Below are 18518 nucleotides of genomic sequence, written 5' to 3' on the forward strand. Positions count from 1 at the left end.
CTCAAAATTAGATGAACTCCTCTTTTCCAATAAGCTAGTTACAGTTACTAAGGACGTCTCGAACACCAACTCTTCCTTGTGTAAATTAGTTATGGAACGTCCTATAACTAACTCTTACCGATCGAACAACCAACGAAACGTTCGTGATTTAAAACTCCGGCAGCTTTGCGTTCTAGAAGAGCCTAGCCCGAACCAATGTCCTCAACCGCGTGGGACATTTAAATCTGGTTACTACTTCCTTTGACGGAACCAAACAGCAATCTCCACTTGGCACGCCAATGTGTTTACGGAAAACCGATTAGACAATTGATCTTTTCGGAATTCCAATTGTACGTCTAACTACACTAATTCAAACGGCGCCTTTTTTGACTTAGTGTTGATTTGACTTTGTGAGTTAACAAAATCATACTCTTAATCTGGAAAAATAATAAGTACTGAATTTAGGAATTAAATTGCTCGGGTTCGTAACTCACGGGTCTTGACGAGTCAGAGTTGAAAATGGATTTAGTTGACTAAGGTTTGGGGCATATTGGAGTTGAGCATAATTGGAGAATGTTGAATAAATGAAAAAGAAATGAAAGTAGATGGATGTGGGTGACCAAGGTTTGGGTGCCAAAGCTGGAAACTAATAGATGGAAAAAAATAAGGAATTAATGTCAGCAACTAAATTTGCAAAAAGGAAAGAAAAGATTGAATTGCAAGAGATATAAGCTTGATTGAAAAACTTGATGATTAAAAACTTGATGATTAAATGAACAAAGTAGTCTTCTATTTATACTAGTAGCTTTGCCAAATTAAGAGTCACTAGTCATAGAAAATCAAGGAAATAAAATATTTAATGATATAAAAATCCCTACATAATCTCTCACTAAGTCAACATAAAATTTCAGCTAATTACATCTTGAAAAAATTCTGCTTTGGCCCGCCTTCTTTGTTCATTTCTTCAATCTAGCCCATTTGTTTCCTTTTTATTCTATTTAGCCCTAAATTGCACCCCCTGCACAAAATTCAATATAAATATGGAAAAATCAGTGGTGCACTCTCATAAATTAATCAATTTAATTACATAAAATATGTAATTTTAGCATTTAATCAACCAATGCACATTCTCTATAATCATTTGGTAAAATACAAGTCTAAAACCGGTAATGTAAATATTTTGGATTGTATTTTAGTTCTTCTATTGAAAAATTGGGTAAATTGGTACTTGTTCGTTGGATGAGTGAGCAAATGTTTTATTTGCAAGGTATAATAGCAAATTTAGTATTCAATCTTTACATCTTTATTCAATTTTATCCGAACTCCTTTACTAATTCCAAAACATTTATTGAATGTTCTGATAAATTTTAGTGATTTTTCAACAAAAGTATATCACATAATATTTGTTTTAAGATTTTGGGGAAAAAAACCCTATTTAAAACAGGGAAGGAGATTGACGACAAAAATCATAACTAATTTTTAATAAAATTATCAATATTTATTTGTAAATCATTACTTGGGTTCCAAACCCTTTCCCTTTTAAGAAAAATAGAGATGAAAGGAGTGTTTGCGATTCAGCCCTAAATGGGGACCTAAGGCCCTTGTTTGGTAGCACAAGCAGCTGAAATCATAGGTGCATTTAAAAAATTGAAAGATAGCATATAATATAATTAACTCAATCAAATTTAGCTTAAAATTGAAAGAAACAAATTTCTTACCTTCATCTTATTGACTTACCAAAAAAAATACAAAAATTAAGTACTTTAACATATTTATTTGAATACTACTAATGGAAATATAGGAGCTGACCTTATATTTGTTCTAAAATAAATTATCTTGGATATGTTTTGTTTTCGAGTTTAAGAGATTTTGTAGGGTTAATTTGCAGTGTATGTTGTAATATTGATTCTGGATCTATCTATATCAGGAAATTAGTAGTTATCTTGTTGTTTAAGCACCTAAAATAAGATCACATGAAGGTTTTGCATACATGGTCGAGAATCACAAAACTGCATTTAGCAGTTTCTTGGTAGATGATTACAATTTTCGGTAATCTTAATAAATATGTTTCTTTTCTCATTTGTATCTTTACTTAATACTCTATCATAATCTAAATTTATTAAAAAGAAATTTATACTTCTAAGATTCTGGCTTACGCCTAATGATATGCATTCCGCTTTTCGATCATTTCGAGATGCAGCCATAGCATCTACTCTCTTTCTCCCCGAGGAGTTCCACTGATTCTTTACCAAATTAAATAAAATGGAGAACTCTACTTTCATCTGTTAAGCAATTTTCATCCTGTTTAAAGTAAAAACCTTCCAAAAGAAATTTTACCAATAAATGACGTGCATAAATAATTCGACAATGTAATTGGACTGCATTGAATTGCAAATAATGTTTCAATCAATTATCTTTTTTGGACCCTACTCTCCCTGTAAGACTGAACAAACCAAGTTCTTTACATTGCTCTTCATCAGGATACAAGCTCCTAGGAATTGCACCAAATGCTCTTCTAGTTGTTTCCAATCCTAAAGCCACGTAATGAAGATATGCTGGCGTTGCCTCCATGTTCTTCTGCAGGTTTAAAGATATCGATGCGAATTTCGTTGACTGATTTTTATCCAATTCTTTTGCAACGACCTGGTTGAGTTCTTAAACTCCTAAAAACCGTTCTGTTGCTGCCTCCCATGACAACTCCTACCTCTGTGCATCGGTCAATGGAGCAGGCTCTGCATTACGTGTGGCTTCAATGAAACCGTTGCCATCATCATAAGTTCGGCAATTCGAGAACTGCTTGAAGAAATCATTCGAGGGGTGATTGACACAAATAACGATTTTTCCCATAGCCAATGCTTCGGCTGTGGTTGTGCAAACAACATCTGTGGTGCTAGGATTCAACAATACTTTTTAACTGAAGGGGAAAACGAGAAAAGAAAAAAATAATAATCATTCATTGATCCCGATCCAGACATGAAGAGAAGTGGAGGACAAAATGAGGCTTACTCATGGAATAAAGGATCAGAATGATCATGACCGGGATGAACTCTAACTACAAGTTTCAGCTTGTTACCAGCTTCCTTAACTCGATCGGAGTCTTCTCTATTGCCATACAGATCAATCTCGATACCAGCTAACTCCTTTTAGTGATCACAAAGAAGTTTAAGTAGTTCCCCGTAGCCTTTGCTCCAAACCATCTTCCCAATATATAACCCCCTTTGGTGAAGGCTCGGTTACGGCTCTGTAGTTGCTCGAAAATTTTTTTGCCTACCTCGAGAAATTTGGGATTAACTCCATGAAGATTGCAGATGATGGATCTGGGATAATCCTGAGTGGCAGCAGACAACCTAATTACCTGCAATAACAAGATGATCATAATCAGATGAAATTAATTATATTATAATATAATATCAACACTTGGAGAGGCGAGGAATTCGATTTTCTTCTCCCCTAGTGCTCATTTCTTCTCTATCAGTAGCATCAACAGCTAGACTATGCTAGTAAAATCAAAGACACATCATTCTAGTGGACCAACAAGGTGGCATTGATTCCTGTTAGGTCGGAACAATATATCACCCGAGGCAAAGTAGATTGCAATCTTTGTCTTCCTTAAATAATCTAGCCTAACAAGTTAATAAAGTATCCAACAGTGCAAATTTTGTATAGTCCTATAAATATCAAGCAAAAGTCGCACTAACTTGTTGGCAAGCACAGAAAAATCAAGGCTTATTAGGAAGCTTACCTTATGGCAATAGATGCTAACAACCCAACTATTTAAATATTTCAGTAGAAATGCTAGCAATCGTCCATTTTTCTCCCTCTTTACGTACTCCAAATAATTGGTATTATTATTCCTATGACGAGGCGAAATTTCGTTTTCCATCTCTTCCCATGATGAAACCACGTAAGATGCTCGGGCTCCTCGAGGACAGCAATATCTGCCTCTTCATTAGAGATAATTTCCAATATGTCTCCTACAGGAATTATGCTTCTTTTATCTACAGCAAACTGCATCACAATTAGTACTATAAATTATCATCAGATTGTCACCATGGTAATTAAATGATGGTTCTGATGTTTAAATAAACTATGTTCATTTAACTTTAGGAATTTGTTAAAGGTATGCGATTACCTTTCCAGGATAAAAGCATATACCGAAATCAGATATAAATACAATCCTCCGTTCAAGCCATTGACCAATATAAGACTCTTGCTCCCAAAGTGAACCGAACATAGCATTGTCCGGGTATACTAGTTTTTGATCTTTCAAAGACAACCAAGGAATCACCAATGTGATCTTTCTATCTCCACCTTTGGCTAGATAAGCGGCACGAAACAAAGGGTTTATTGCAGTTCCAGTCATCCATGGTAGACTTGCCGTGGTAAAAATCGCTATACGTTGTCTTCTATCCATTCAATCATCAGGTTTCGGAGTTCTAGACCGGCAATTCGTCAGCATAACCATAAAATCGATGCATGCAGCTTACAAGTCATAGAACTTAAACGCTTCTTTATCAAGAAGTAATATCTACAACTGCATAAAAAATTATAAAAATAAAAAATATTATCCCAAATGCAAAAATTTCAAGAGGAGTCAATAAACCAATAATAAGCTATCTTATCCCAAATGCCTAAGAACTATGAAAAACCCTAATTTCAAAGTCTTTACAGAAGATTAGAGATGAGAAGTATCAGTATCCATATTCTAATCTAATATCTTGCTTAAATTAAGTTAGATTTTGCACTTGTTTAATCAATAAGTGACTTAATTAACTCATTTAGTTCCCAATTTAGCAACAATTAAACGAAGTTCTTCATCACTAGAAAATCAAATTCCTAAAAAAGCAAGCTATTAACGAAGATTTAAACAATACAAGTAAATAAATAAGGATTCATTGATGCTCTTAATCAATTACGAGAATTATAAGCTAATGTTGGGATTGACCCGATTAAGCAACAAGTAAAAAAAAAATAGCGAAACAAATTGATAAATTAAACACACAAACTTAACGTGTAAAAACACCTCCAAAGAGGATAAAAAAACCACGGATAAAGATAATTTTACTATAATAGCAAAAGAACAAAGAGTACAAAAGACGAAGATAAAAACTAAATATTCAAAACCTGAAAACAAAGAACCCTCAAAATGTAAACACAAAATGCTCTAACTGTGTTATGAGTTCTAATCTCTAATGAGTGTGTTTTCTAAGGTTGTAAAAGAGTCTATTTATAGGCTAAATTCATAGGTCAAACAATAATAAAATAATCTAGACTAATCAGAGTTTGATTAAAACAAATAAACAGAGTTTAACTGAAAAATTATTTCTCAAATTTGACTGAAATATGAGTCATACTCAACAAATCTCCACATTAACTCATATTTCCACAATGCCATCATTGCCAAAGCCCGCCACGGGCCTATTTTGAACTATGTAGGGAATTAATTGAGTCAAATCTGTGCTTAGAAACTGGAAGACTTCTAGCCTTCGACTTGTACACTGCCAAATTAAAACTAACCCAAGTCTGATTTCCACGAACACAGTGCCCTGACTTTTCAAAATTTGGATCCAAAAGAGAACATCTCTTCAACGAAACGGTCATACCTTTTTCCCTCCTATGACCAAGATGCCTCCACTCCAAACGAGTTAACTTCGACTCTGTAACGGACGAGGGATGTCCGATTTCACCAGTCACTTTAGAACCTTCCAGAATATAAAAACTCTCGGTTCTTTTACCTTTTAAGAAAATAAGAGCTCCACAAGATACTTTAATGTCGCTCGACTCGATGTTGATTCTGCATCATTTCAAGTCTAAAATACTCAAGAAGATGAGATTCTTTCGTAAATCAGGTACATACTTGACATCTGAGAGTGTCCTAATCGTCCCATCGTGTATCCTAATTTTAACAGTACCAATACTAATTACGTTACTAAATGAATCATTTCTCATGCGTACAACTCTACCTTCAACCAAACTGTATGTAGAGAACCATTCTCTATTAGGACACATGTGGAAAGAACATCTCGAATCTAGGATCCACTCGAACGTGAGCTTGGAGTTATCGCTCGTTGACACTAACAAGAAATCATCACCGCTTTCATCGGCCAAATTAGCACCAGCTACATCTTCCTCGTTGCTCTCAACAACTCTTTTATTTCGTAGTTTATAACAATCAGCTTTGACGTGACTAACTTTTTTACAATAGTGACACCTTTTGTCTTGTTTCTTTGATGCTACCAAAACGGAAGCTTGCTTATCTGCCTTACTATCCAAACCAAACTCATTGTCGAGTTTGTCTTTACTCAACAAATGACCCTTCACATCTTCGAACGAGAGTTTGTCTCTACCATAAATCAGGGTCTCCCTGAAAGACTTGTATGAATGGAGTAAAGAGCACAATAATAGCATAGCCTGATCTTCATCGTCAATATGAACATCAACATTCTTTAAATCATTTAAAAGAGTAATGAATTGACTGATATGATCTCTAAGAAGCTCACCTTCGTTCATGCAAAACGTAAATAAATATTGTTTCAACACTAAACTGTTAGCCAAAGACTTAGTCACATAAAGAGTTTCTAACCTTTTCCACAAGGGGGATGAGGTCTTCTCTATCAATACCTCCCGCAATACCGTATTTGCGAGGCACAACTAGATTGCAGACAAGGCCTTTTCATCAAGCTCTTCCCATTCTGTTTGATTTAGATTCTTAGGCTTTTTCCCGGTAACAACCTTTTTCAAGCCAATTTGAACTAGAATTGCCATCATCCAAACTTGCCACAGATTAAAATTTGTCTCACCATCGAACTTCTCAATTTTAAACCTTGTTACTATCATCTCTGAATGGGCTAATTTATGAAAATTGAACTAGATCTGATACCACTTGTTGGGATCGACCCAATTAAGCGACAAGTAAAAAAATAGCGGAATAAATTGAGAAATTGAACACACAAATTTAACGTGGAAAAACACCTCCAAATAGGATAAAAGACCACAGGCAAAGATAATTTTACTATAATGGTAAAAAAACGAAGAGTACAGAAGATGGAGATAAAAACTAAACCCCGAAAACCCGAAAACAAAGAATCCTCAAAACGTAAACACAAAATTCTCTATATGTGTTATAAGTTCTAATCTCTAATGGGTGTGTTTTCTAAGGTTGTAAAAAAGCTTGTTTATAGGCTAAATTCATAAGTCAAATAATAATAAAGTAATCTAGACTAATCAGAATTTGATTGAAACAAATAAACAGAGTTCAGAGTTTCATTGAAACAAATAAACAAAGTTTAACTGAAAGATTATTTCTCAAATTTGACTGAAATAGGACAGCTAACAAGCCCAAAAAAATAGATTTAAACATGAAATCGTGAGAATCAAGAAATTCTAATATCCATGTTCAATCTACCATTCATAATTTTTCATTCTTTTTTCTTCTATAAATATATGAACACGAGATAATCTTCAATAAATTACCAAAAATAAACAGAAAAAGGGGAAATTAAAAGCTTAAAATTAAAAAATGGAACAAAAATTTGGATTTACTAGGGATTTTTCTTGTTTCTTTTCAGCTTCTAAGTGACTTACAGTTGGGGGAAACAAAAAAAAGAACTTTTGATTCATAGAGAAGGTGATTGATTGGTGTGTGCTTTTTATTTTGCTTTGGCGGGTGGTTTTATATTTAGTGGGCCATTATTGACAACGGATGTGTGCCTACTCATTTGAATTCTTTAAAAAAATGGTTATTTAATTTATTTTAGGGCAAATTATACTAACAATTACTCAACTTTGGGGTAGCTGATAAAACAATCACTCATGTTTCAATTCAGTCACTCAAATTTTGAAAAATAACAAATCAATCACTAATATTATTGAAAGACAAATCAGTCATTCATTAACATTTTCTGTCACAGACTTGGCGAGATAGCTAATGTGAAAAAAAAAAAGATGATTGGTTTAGGGTAAAAAAAAGAAAGGATGGATTGGGTTTTGCTGTTTTCTTTCTCCATGTATTTTTTCTTTTTCTTCTCATCTTTCTCTTCATCTTCTTCTCTCTCAACCTTTTTTCTCCTTATGCTTCTTTTCTTTCTTCTTCTCTTCTTTCTCTTCATCTTCTTTTACCACCTCTTTATCCTCATATTTTCCTTCTTTCTACATCTTGGCCTCATTGTCTCTTTTTTTTCTTTTCTTTTTTTCTCTGTGTTCTCGTCATCTTCTTCATCTTTGTGCATCTTCTCCTTTTTCTCTTTCTTTTTCTCTTCTTTATTCTTTATTTCTCTAATTTCACTATCCTCTGTTTTTCCTTATCTTTCTCTTTATGTTTCTCCCCCCTTATCCTCATTATACTTGGGTTTTCCTTCTCTACCAATTTGGTCTTCAATTGAAGTTCGACCTCGACCTTCTCTTCTTTCTCATAGTTTGGCTCCATATCCTTCACCTTCACTTTGAAATGCAATTCTTCATTCTTCACCTTTTTCCTCTGCTGACAATCAATTCAAATGTACCTTGCAACTTAGAACCCTTTGCCACAAATTGAAACTCGAATGTAAGTTATAATCCAGGTATAATTATGCCTTGCAATTTAGAACCCCCTGCTGGTACGAAACATCAAATACCAGTAAAATATAGGCATAATTTACTGGTACTCTTTGCCATAATTTAATGCAACGAGGCCGATGGCCAATAAATCCATCGCTGGTACGAAGCTCCTTCCATTTTCTCTTCTTATCCTCCTCTTCTTTTTTTCTTCTTCTTCTCTATTTCTTCTCTTATTTTTCTTTTTCTCTTTTTCTTCTACTGTCTAAGGCTCTTAAATAGGGCTATTTAAATGACAACTAGCCTACCGTTAAATGTCATGTCACTTTTTTGTTACGTCTGTAACGAAAAATGGTTAAAAGGACTAATTTGTTATTTTTTGAAAGTTGAGTGACTGAATTGAAACCTGAATGACTATTTTGTCAGCTACCCCAAAGTTGAGTGACTGTTTGTGAATTTACCCTTTATTTTATCATCCAACTATTATAAATTATAAAATGGACTCTCAACTATTTATCTTTTTCTTTTTTGGTCATTAACTGACTAACATAACAATAGAAATTCCCAAAAAAAAAATCCAAGACATGTAGGTGACCAAAAAAGACAAAATTGAGTAGTTTAGTGATTAATTTGCAACTTTTCATAATTGAGTGACCATTTTGTAATCTTTTATAGTTGGTGACCAAAAAAGACAAAATTGGATAGTTGAGTAGCTCATTTGTAATGTTACATTGTTGGGTGACCAAAAAAGAAAAAAAACATAGTTTAGTGGTCATTTTATAATTTTTCATAAGTAAGTGACCAGAAAAAAAATATAATTAAATGACTAGTAATGTAATTTATTTTTTGTTAAGATCCAATTTATCATGTTTGCGGATATCAGTATGTAAATGTCAACAATAATAAAAGAGATTAAACTTGCAATATGTTTGCGAGTATAATTCATTATTTAAATAGCGTTTAATTCTCTATAGGATTGTATAGCTTATTTAAGTGTTAAAAATAAGGTGTTTTTTTTAATTAAAATTAAAAATATTTTAAAACTATAATCAATCTTATATTGAAACAAATTCTTAAAAGCAAAAACATATCATCTCAAACTACTAATTTTCCATTTCCGATGCTAATTTTGTTGAGAAGAAATAATCCTAAAAATTATATATTGTAATTTTTTTTTACTTTTCACCAAAAAAAAAAAAACATTATAATTTTATATAAATTAAAACTCTCACTCACTCTTTCTCTCACAGCCGTCGCTTAAACAGAACCCATTGCCGTCCGTGAACGCCTTCCCGTCCGTCGATCGGTTTACGCCCTCTTCGCCGCCCACTGTAGGTTGTTCGTGACTTCCGTTTTATATCTTTTTTGCTTTACCTGTGTTTTATTTGTTCACACCGTTATTGAGGTCTTCCGCGGTGGTGGACGGCGCCGCCACCTCGAGAAACAGCGGCCGTCACACCGCTACACACCACTATGTGAACTCTGATCATTTTATCCTCTTGAGTTTTTTGTTTATTAAATTTAATTGATATAAATTTGTTTTTGTATATGCAAAAGCTTAATTTCCAGTTCAAACTGGAGTTTTGAGTATTGGAAAATTAGTTAACGACACTCATCAAGCATCGATTGTTTCTCGAGTCAAGAGCTTGAACTGAATTTTGAGTATTTAACTTTGAATCGGAGTTCAAGCTTTCGTGCTATTTATTTTTAAAATTCAATTGTTGTGGGTTCTTAAAATAGCAATGAAAGTAATTCCACCAAAAAAGCTTATTATTTTCTTAATTTAATGTAGTGTTATCTTTTGCTATGTTGTTTCTTATTTAAAGGATAACAATATTTCAAACCAATAAAATGGTACGAGCGTATGCTATTAAAGGGATGAAACGGAAGAATAGAGGCGAGAAGTATGATAAAGAAGAACAAGAACATAATGAACAAGTAGGAGAAGCAGAGAAAGAACGGGCAAAGCGAGCTGCTATTGAAAAGCCAACAGAGGAAGTCGAAGTTAAAGAAGAAGAGGAAGGAGCTGAAGCTGGAACAGATGAACTTGTGGGAATCCCAATTGCTCCCAGTGAAAAAATGAATAACACAAATGGGGTCATTTTTGTTCTTGAGAAGGCTTCATTGGAAGTTGCTAAAGTTGGAAAGGTATATGGAACTTGAACTTGGTATTGTGCTTAATGCTTCTGTTATTGCTTATGAGTATGAGCTTTTATAGTTTTAATTGATAATTTTCATTAAAGAAGTTTGGTTTTCAACTGTAATTTATCTTGTTTGTTGTAAATTATTACAGAGTTTCCAACTCTTGAACTCGGATGATCATGCCAATTTCTTGCGGAAAAATAACAAGAACCCTGCTGATTACAGACCTGACATAACACATCAGGTTATTTTACTCTCTTTTTTTCCCTTTTTTTTTTGGTTGTTGTTATTTATTGCTATCTTTATATTTCTTTTGTTATAGCTATGATGAACTAACTGTTATTTCTGTCATTTCCCTATAGGCTCTACTGTCGATTCTAGACAGTCCGGTCAATAAGGCTGGGAGATTGCAAGCTGTGTATGTTAGAACTGAGAAAGGTGTACTTTTTGAAGTTAAAGCTCACGTTAGAATTCCGAGGACATATAAGCGGTTCTCTGGTATAATGTGTAAGTTATCATTGCTGAGATTATGTCTCTTCTGCTGCATTTTGAAACTCTTACCAGGCTGTTTCTTTTTGACCTATTCAACAATCATGCAGTGCAACTGCTACAAAAATTAAATATAACTGCTGTTGGCAAGCGGGAAAAGCTTTTACGAGTGATAAAGAATCCCGTAACCAATTATTTTCCTGTCAATTCTCGCAAAATAGGTGGGTTTGACTTTGATTGTTGTTTCTCGTGTTTTGTCTGTAAAAACCCATTGTTTCCGGAACTCAAGTTCTTTTTCTTGCACTCAGGTTTCTCATATAGCTCAGACAAATTAGTTAAAATGAGGAAATACGTAGATGCTGTTGGTGATGATGTGAATCTTGTTTTTGTGGTAAGTCTTGTGTGACATAAAATCCTTTTCTCTTTATTTATAATCACTTCCTTATCCTATCTCTGTGCATTTTTTTTCAGGTGGGTGCAATGGCCCATGGGAAAATAGAGGTAGATTATATAGATGATTTTATAGCGAGTAAGTTCCACATTCTTATTTGTATGTTTGTTAGATTGTATTGCGAAAATTTCAAGAACTTAGATTCGTAACCCTCGAATCCTATAAGAACCGTTGAATCGAGCAAGCTTAGGCAATAGGATAGAGGAAAGCTAAATTACCGTTGTTTATAATGGATATAGATATGGGTGTATGATTCTCCAAGAATATGCACTTGCTGGAATCATACTCATAGTTGACAATTATCCAAATCCGATATCTAAGACTTACATTTTACAAGCATGAACTTTGTTTTTTATCATGCTTAAGGGGACAAGACCTACAATCATTGTCTTATATGGTTTTATTTCTTATTGCAGTTTCCGGTTATCCACTAAGTGCTGCAATGTGCATTGCAAGGATTACTGAAGCTTTGGCAGATAAGTGGAGCATATTGTAACACTCTTATGTCTCTCCCTGCTTCAATGGCTTCGATTTTGCGATAGGTTATCAGTTGTATTTCACAAATTGTTTGATGCAATAGTAAAAATTATTCTACATATTTGAGAGGTGTGATTATGTTAATACCCTTAAAATACATTATTTGTGATAGTTACACATTAAAAAATAATTAAAATTTAAATTACAATTGTTAGTTAAAAAAGCAATGTTAATTTTAAAATAAAGTTATTAGATATAAAATAGAGTTATTATTTGAATAGAAAAATAAATAATAATATTTTGTGTAAACTTGTCAATTGAATGGGTTTGATTGGTTTTGGATTAGATTAATCTAAGTCAATCTAAGTTTAGCCAACTTAGATTTGTCCATCGACGTTTTGAATTGGAACCTCTCAAGTTTAGGTCATCTATTTTATTTTGCTTTGTTTGTAACTTTCATAGTGACCATTTTGTAATTTTTATAGTTGGGTAACTAAAAATGACAAAATTAGATAGTTGAGTGGCTCGTTTGTAACTTTTCATTGTTGAGTGATAAAAAAAAAACATAATTGGGTGGATATTTTGTAATTTTTTATAATTAAGTGACCAAAAAAGAAATAAAACATAGTTGAGTAACTACTAACATGGTTTACCCTTTTTTTAAGATCCAATGATTTTCCTTTCCATTTTCAAAGTATATTTCTGTTGATATTAGGTTTGTGGATTTTCCAATGAATCTATCGTGAAAGTGACCTCTGAAAGATGGTAGAGATAAACTATCTATACCTTTTCATGATGCCTGAGGGGACTTTCACAATAATTGTTGGTTGAGTCATGGAAGATCATTTGTGTGTGCCCTTGGATGTAATTCAAAAATGTATTAAACTGCTAAAAGAGCTCATCCCATGTGTTTGTACATATAAAGCCCCATTGTCTTAAGAAGGATCCAGACTTGCTCCTAAATGTGAATAGAGCATTAACTCTCATACAAAACCACAAGCAGCTCGATGCAGCTGCTTCCATTTTTTTATTATTATCTGCAAACAATGTCCTAAAAGAGAGCAACAAGGTGCCCAATTAACTCTCTTTCTCTAACTCTCAATGGATCCTCATCCATTAATTTATTTAGCAAATTATACATTAAAAAAATTGTAAAAGATTCCATGGGTACTTATCTATAAACCATAAGAACTTGACCAAAGTTTAATCATTTTTCCATTGTTATCTTCACCCCAAAGTTTTCAGTTCCATTTCCAGCTTCTGTACCAATGGCAGATCAGCCAACAAAGAGGTATATATATGTTTACGCTCACGGTTGCTAAATTCATTTAATTTTAAAAAGTTCTAAGATAATTACTGAACTATTTAAAAGTTTTCATTTAAATCTTTGAGCTGTTAAAATCGTTACTGTATAGCCTTTTCATTTGCACCATCTGCACTAGTTAAAATCTCTCTTTTTCTTATTTTCTATAATTTTTTTTATAAAATAGTTTTGAATATCGCGAATTTGCCAAATAAAATCTTAACGGTTTATCTCTAGCATTGACCGCTAGATCTACTTTAGATTTAAGGAATGTTTTTTTATTCGTTGATGGGTATTGATCCATCGATCTGCCCAATTACTTAGACAAAAAAATTTTAACTTACTAATAACCAATTTACCCATATATTTATATGTATTTATTTTGCAATTAAGCATAAATAAGCTAAGCTCCATTGTTGTTCCTTAAATAGGTATGCAGTGGTTACGGGTTCAAACAGGGGCATTGGATTTGAAATATGCAAGCAGTTGGCTACAAAGGGTATGACGGTGGTGTTGACGGTTAGAGACGAGACGAATGGTGTTGAAGCCGTCGGAAAATTGAAACAGTTTGGGTTCTCTGAAACTGTGGTGTTTCATCGACTGGACGTGACGGAGCCAGCGAGTGTTTCGAGTTTGGCAGATTTTGTAAGGACTCAATTTGGAAGGCTTGATATCTTGGTAAAATCATTTGGTTTTTCTACTTTCTTGGATCATCTTTTTTCTATATCTAATTATTGAGTTCCAAACGTAGTTCAAACACTGATTTGTTTAATCCGATCCAATAAGTGACCTGAGGGACTTATATAAAACTTTTAAAAGTTTTAGGGTTTTAAGAATTTCCAAAAAATTAGGGTTTTGATTAAAAATTTTACAACTTTTAGAGGATTAATGAAATTTTTCAAAAAAAAAAAAGAATAGTCTAATTAAAATTAACAAAAATTGTAAAAAGCATAATGAAAATTTTTCAAAATTTTGAGAGACGCAATGCCTCTAGTTTTAAGGACGCTCCGCTCTATATTCTATTCTATTTAATATAAAAAGCCAACAATTTGAATCAAACTCAAAAACAACTCAAACTTGAAATAATTTAAACTTAAAATGTTCTAACCTGAAAAGTCTGACTGGCAAACTTGAATGACTTAAACTTGAAATAACTTGAATCTAAAATAATTCCAACAAAAAATAAACTTAAATTTGAAATGCCCTCAATCCGAACTTAAAATGAGACAAACCCCAAAATTAAGCTACTTGAAAAAACCTTATCGGTAAACTCAAATGACCTTAAGCTGAACTTAAATTTTACATGAATTCGAGATGATCTGAGCTTAAAAAGAGTAGGAAATTTTAAAACCCGAATAGATTCAAATAAACCTGGACAGCTGAAGTGAGAGGTCTAGGTTGTTTTAATTATTTGATTGAAATTGTATGTAGGTGAATAATGCTGGAAATGGTGGAGTAACAGCAGATGAAGATGCTTTAAGAGATGGTGTTCTTGGCAAGGTAATCTGGATTTCATGGCTTGACTTGTTATTTCATTTGGAGAAAACCAGGGATTTAGGGTTGGAAATGAAATTGAGTTAGTTGTGGCTTAATTTCAGACTGCTGCTACAGTCTCAACTGGAGTGGAACATTGATGGAAACAAATGAGTTAAGTGAGGAATGCCTCAAAACAAACTATTATGGTGTCAAAACAGTGTGAAACACTCCTCCCACTTCTCCTCTTATCTGATTCACCAAGAATTATAAATATTTCTTCTTCAATGGGACAATTAAAGGTAAATGAGGTCAAACCCCGGTAAAAGTTTAGTTTGGGTTAGATTGTATTTCGGTTTCTCTATTGAAAAAAAATAAACAAATTAACTTTTACAAATTTCGTAACATGCAAATTATTAGTTAAATGATGGTGGAGAATATTAATTTAAATGGTTAATTGCTAATTAGGTTCTTGAACTATAGCTAAAATATCGTTTTGACTTTTATTTTTTAATAATAATCCTAAAAATAAATTATTTTTAAAAATATGGTTAGTGTCTCATTGTATTAGATAATTATCATCAAATCGAGAATTTTACTGAAAATGGAAATATTTCTCCGTTATTGAAACAGAGTTCAATTTTTTAAAATAAAAGCATACCAAAAAGAGCTTCTTTGAATGTAAGTTTTGGTTTTAATAAATTTGAATAAGTTTTAATAATTTATATTTATTTTTAGATTTTTTAAAAAAATTAGAATTATTGTTAAGAAAAATTTTAAAATTAAGACGACATTTTAGCTATAGTTTAGGGGTTAAATTAGTAATTAACCATTTAAATTAACGTTCTACATCATCATGTAATAGATAAATTTTAATAGAGGGGCTAATTTGCACATTTTAAAATGTATAAGGGCTAATTTACCTAATTTTTCAATAGAGGGGCCGAGATGCAATCCATCCCTAAGTACAAGGGCTTCTCTAGTACTTTTACTGTCAACCTCGTCTTTTTTTAATTAAAATATTTTTTTTGTCAGATTTACTATTCTTAAATGGTTGATTGACTTTCCTAACAATAACATTTCCAATATTCGAACTTGATTTTTTTTTACATATTAGAATATACTTATGGTGATACCATAATTATACTACAGTTTTGATTAGTGTGTTTTAATTGAGAAAACCAAACATATAGTGTTTTTATTACCTTTTCATATGGGAGAATTTGGTTATTTTGATTCAGGTTACTTTAAGTCAAATCAATTTAGATTATTTTCGGTTCAAGTCATTTGGGTCATCTTAAGTTTTAGTTATTTGGGATTACTCATTTGAGCATTTTGAGTTTAGGTCATTTTAGGATTTAAGATCGTTTGAGTAATTTTTTAGGCTTAGTTTTCTTTGCTAACCTTAATTATGCTTTTCAGGTCAACTCAATTTACTTTTTAAAATTCTTAAGTAATTTCGAGTTTGGGTTATTTTAGATTTAGGTCATTTAAGTTTGTCAATTCGATTTTCAAGTCGGATCATATCAATTTTCAGATCATTTCAAATTACTTGTTTGGGTTATTCTCCTTTTTTAAGTTGAAACAAGTTTAGGCGGTTGACTTTTTATACTTAAATCAAATTGAATTATATTCAAAATTGAATTAATGGGATTGAATTTTCAAAACATATCAAATGAATGGGCAAAAGCAGTACTAGGAGATGCTGAAAACCTCACAGAAGACAAAGTGGATCAAGTACTGAGAATATTTATGAATGATGTCAAGGAAGATTCATTAGAAGCCAAAGGTTGGCCTACACTTTTGGCAACATATTCCATCTCAAAAGCAGCCATGAATGGCTATGCAAGGGTATTGGCTAAAAAATACCCAAGTTTCCAGATCAATTGTGTTTGCCCTGGCTCTGTCAAAACTGACATCAACTACAATACTGGCCTATTACCTGTTGAAGAAGGAGCTGAGAGTGCCGTGAGGTTGGTTTTGTTGCCCAATAATGGCCCTTCTGGCCACTTCTTTGTTAGGATGGCACGATCAGAATTCTGATCATATAATTATTTCAAGATTCGTAGTTATTCCTATTAATAAAATTACCTCTAATATTCGAACCTAATAACTCTCTCTAAAAGGATAATGTAACTTATCACTACACTCAACACTTAGTTAATTTGCTTATGAACATCTATGAGACTATGACTCTAATAAAAGACATTGGCAATTCATTTTTATTTCACTTTGGGGGTATAAATGAGTAATTGAAAATAAGATAAAATACTAAGGACCTGTTAGCAAAGGTTTGAGGTTTTAGGTTCTTGAATATTCAAGTTTAAGTTTCATTATGTATGAGTTTTAGTTCAATTATTATAGTTTTATTCAGATTAATTCAATTTTCAGTCTATTTGTGCTTTATATTAATTTCATGATTTTGTAATTGCTCAAACATGTATTTACAATTGTACTATAATTGTAGACTACTTGTATTTGCAAAGAGAATAAAATAAAAGGTTATCGATACTTAATTTGATATAGTATGAACCAATTAAATCAAATCTTGAATTTTTCATCCAAAATTTGCAAATCAAAGAGCAGCATTGATATAGTATGAACTAGATGATGACACATCACTAAAAGTAAATTAAATGAATTTAGTTTTAAAATATCACAATGATGTGCCATTATTTAATTAAATAATTGGGACAAGAGAATAGGATACAACATAATACTTTTATCACCAACTTATGATATATAGATATAAGATTCAGGGTTCGATCATCCATCATTTTGCTTCCCTTTTCTATCCCGTAGGAAATTGCCAAATGGTCCCAACCTTACTAGAGAAAGGTGAGTTCCACAACTAAGTGATGGTGAGAAATTTCCTTGAAAATGAAAACAAAAATGTTCAACTTCCCAAGTCTTACTTTTCTTCACCGCAATCCCATTAAAAGCTAAATTTGGTTGCTTCATTCACATCTCTTCCACAGAAAATTAGTTTCTTTTTTATTGGAAATATGCTTTTACTATTTTGTTTGTTGTCTTTTAATAGTTGGAGAGTTATAAGTAATTTAAGAATTGTATTAAAAAATAGGGTAAATTGTACAAATGGTCACTCAATTATGCCTATGTTTTTGTTTTGGTCACCCTACTTTAAAAAGTTTCAATTTAGGCTCTAACGTTTGAATTCATTCCTATTTTGGTCACATGTCGTTAAATTGATTACGGAAAACCTTTTTTCTAATTGACATAATACCACATTTAGTCTTCAATACTTATTTATTCTATCAATTTGCTCCTAATTCTTAACAATTTAATAAATTTAACCCTTCACATTTACAAATTCTATCAATTTGATCTTCAAACTTCCTAATCAAAGCTTTCACTTTTAAAACAAAAGCATTCTCGTCTATAAATTTGTAAAACCCAAAAAGAAAAAAAAACTTCTTTCAACTAACGAGCCATTTTTCAAAATAATTCCTCATACCAATGAGTTTATCTTTTTCCTTTTTTTCATTAATTTTCTTCTAAATATAATATTTTATAACCCTTTAATTGATAAAATTTTACCTAATGAAAATGGAAAACCTTTAAAAAACCATTTTAGATTTACTCTTGTTGTTAACAGTAGGATGTTTCCTTGAGGTACATAGAAATAGTCTTGAAGTTCATCCTTGAAATCTG

At 32.3% G+C, this 18518-nt stretch overlaps 2 protein-coding genes and 1 pseudogene across 3 annotated transcripts; 2 read left to right on the forward strand and 1 right to left on the reverse strand.

Moving 5' to 3' along the window:
* Positions 1 to 2363: 2363 nt before the first annotated feature.
* Positions 2364 to 4393, reverse strand: LOC105762431 (digalactosyldiacylglycerol synthase 2, chloroplastic-like; annotated as a pseudogene).
* Positions 4394 to 9689: 5296 nt separating this feature from the next.
* Positions 9690 to 12191, forward strand: LOC105763836 (uncharacterized). 2 transcript variants are annotated; one of them, XM_012582213.2, is made up of 8 exons: positions 9690 to 9842; positions 10338 to 10659; positions 10805 to 10897; positions 11016 to 11160; positions 11253 to 11363; positions 11451 to 11533; positions 11614 to 11671; positions 12010 to 12191. In XM_012582213.2, the coding sequence occupies exons 2-8, from the start codon at positions 10363 to 10365 to the stop codon at positions 12087 to 12089; spliced, it is 867 nt and encodes a 288-aa protein (XP_012437667.1). In that variant the 5' UTR covers positions 9690 to 9842; positions 10338 to 10362; the 3' UTR covers positions 12090 to 12191. The 2 variants fall into 2 exon arrangements, with proteins under 2 accessions (XP_012437667.1, XP_012437665.1); XM_012582211.2 differs by having other exon boundaries at positions 9701 to 9846.
* Positions 12192 to 12420: 229 nt separating this feature from the next.
* On the forward strand, positions 12421 to 17074 carry LOC105762144 ((+)-neomenthol dehydrogenase). The gene is given in 6 exon segments (XM_052624853.1): positions 12421 to 13361; positions 13805 to 14051; positions 14805 to 14882; positions 14983 to 15062; positions 15064 to 15146; positions 16510 to 17074. Coding segments are annotated over 6 exon segments (891 nt in total). The 5' UTR covers positions 12421 to 13338; the 3' UTR covers positions 16890 to 17074.
* The last annotated feature ends 1444 nt before the right edge of the window (positions 17075 to 18518 follow it).

This window comes from Gossypium raimondii, chromosome 12 (genome assembly GCF_025698545.1).
Source record: "Gossypium raimondii isolate GPD5lz chromosome 12, ASM2569854v1, whole genome shotgun sequence".
NCBI classification, from domain to species: domain Eukaryota; kingdom Viridiplantae; phylum Streptophyta; class Magnoliopsida; order Malvales; family Malvaceae; genus Gossypium; species Gossypium raimondii.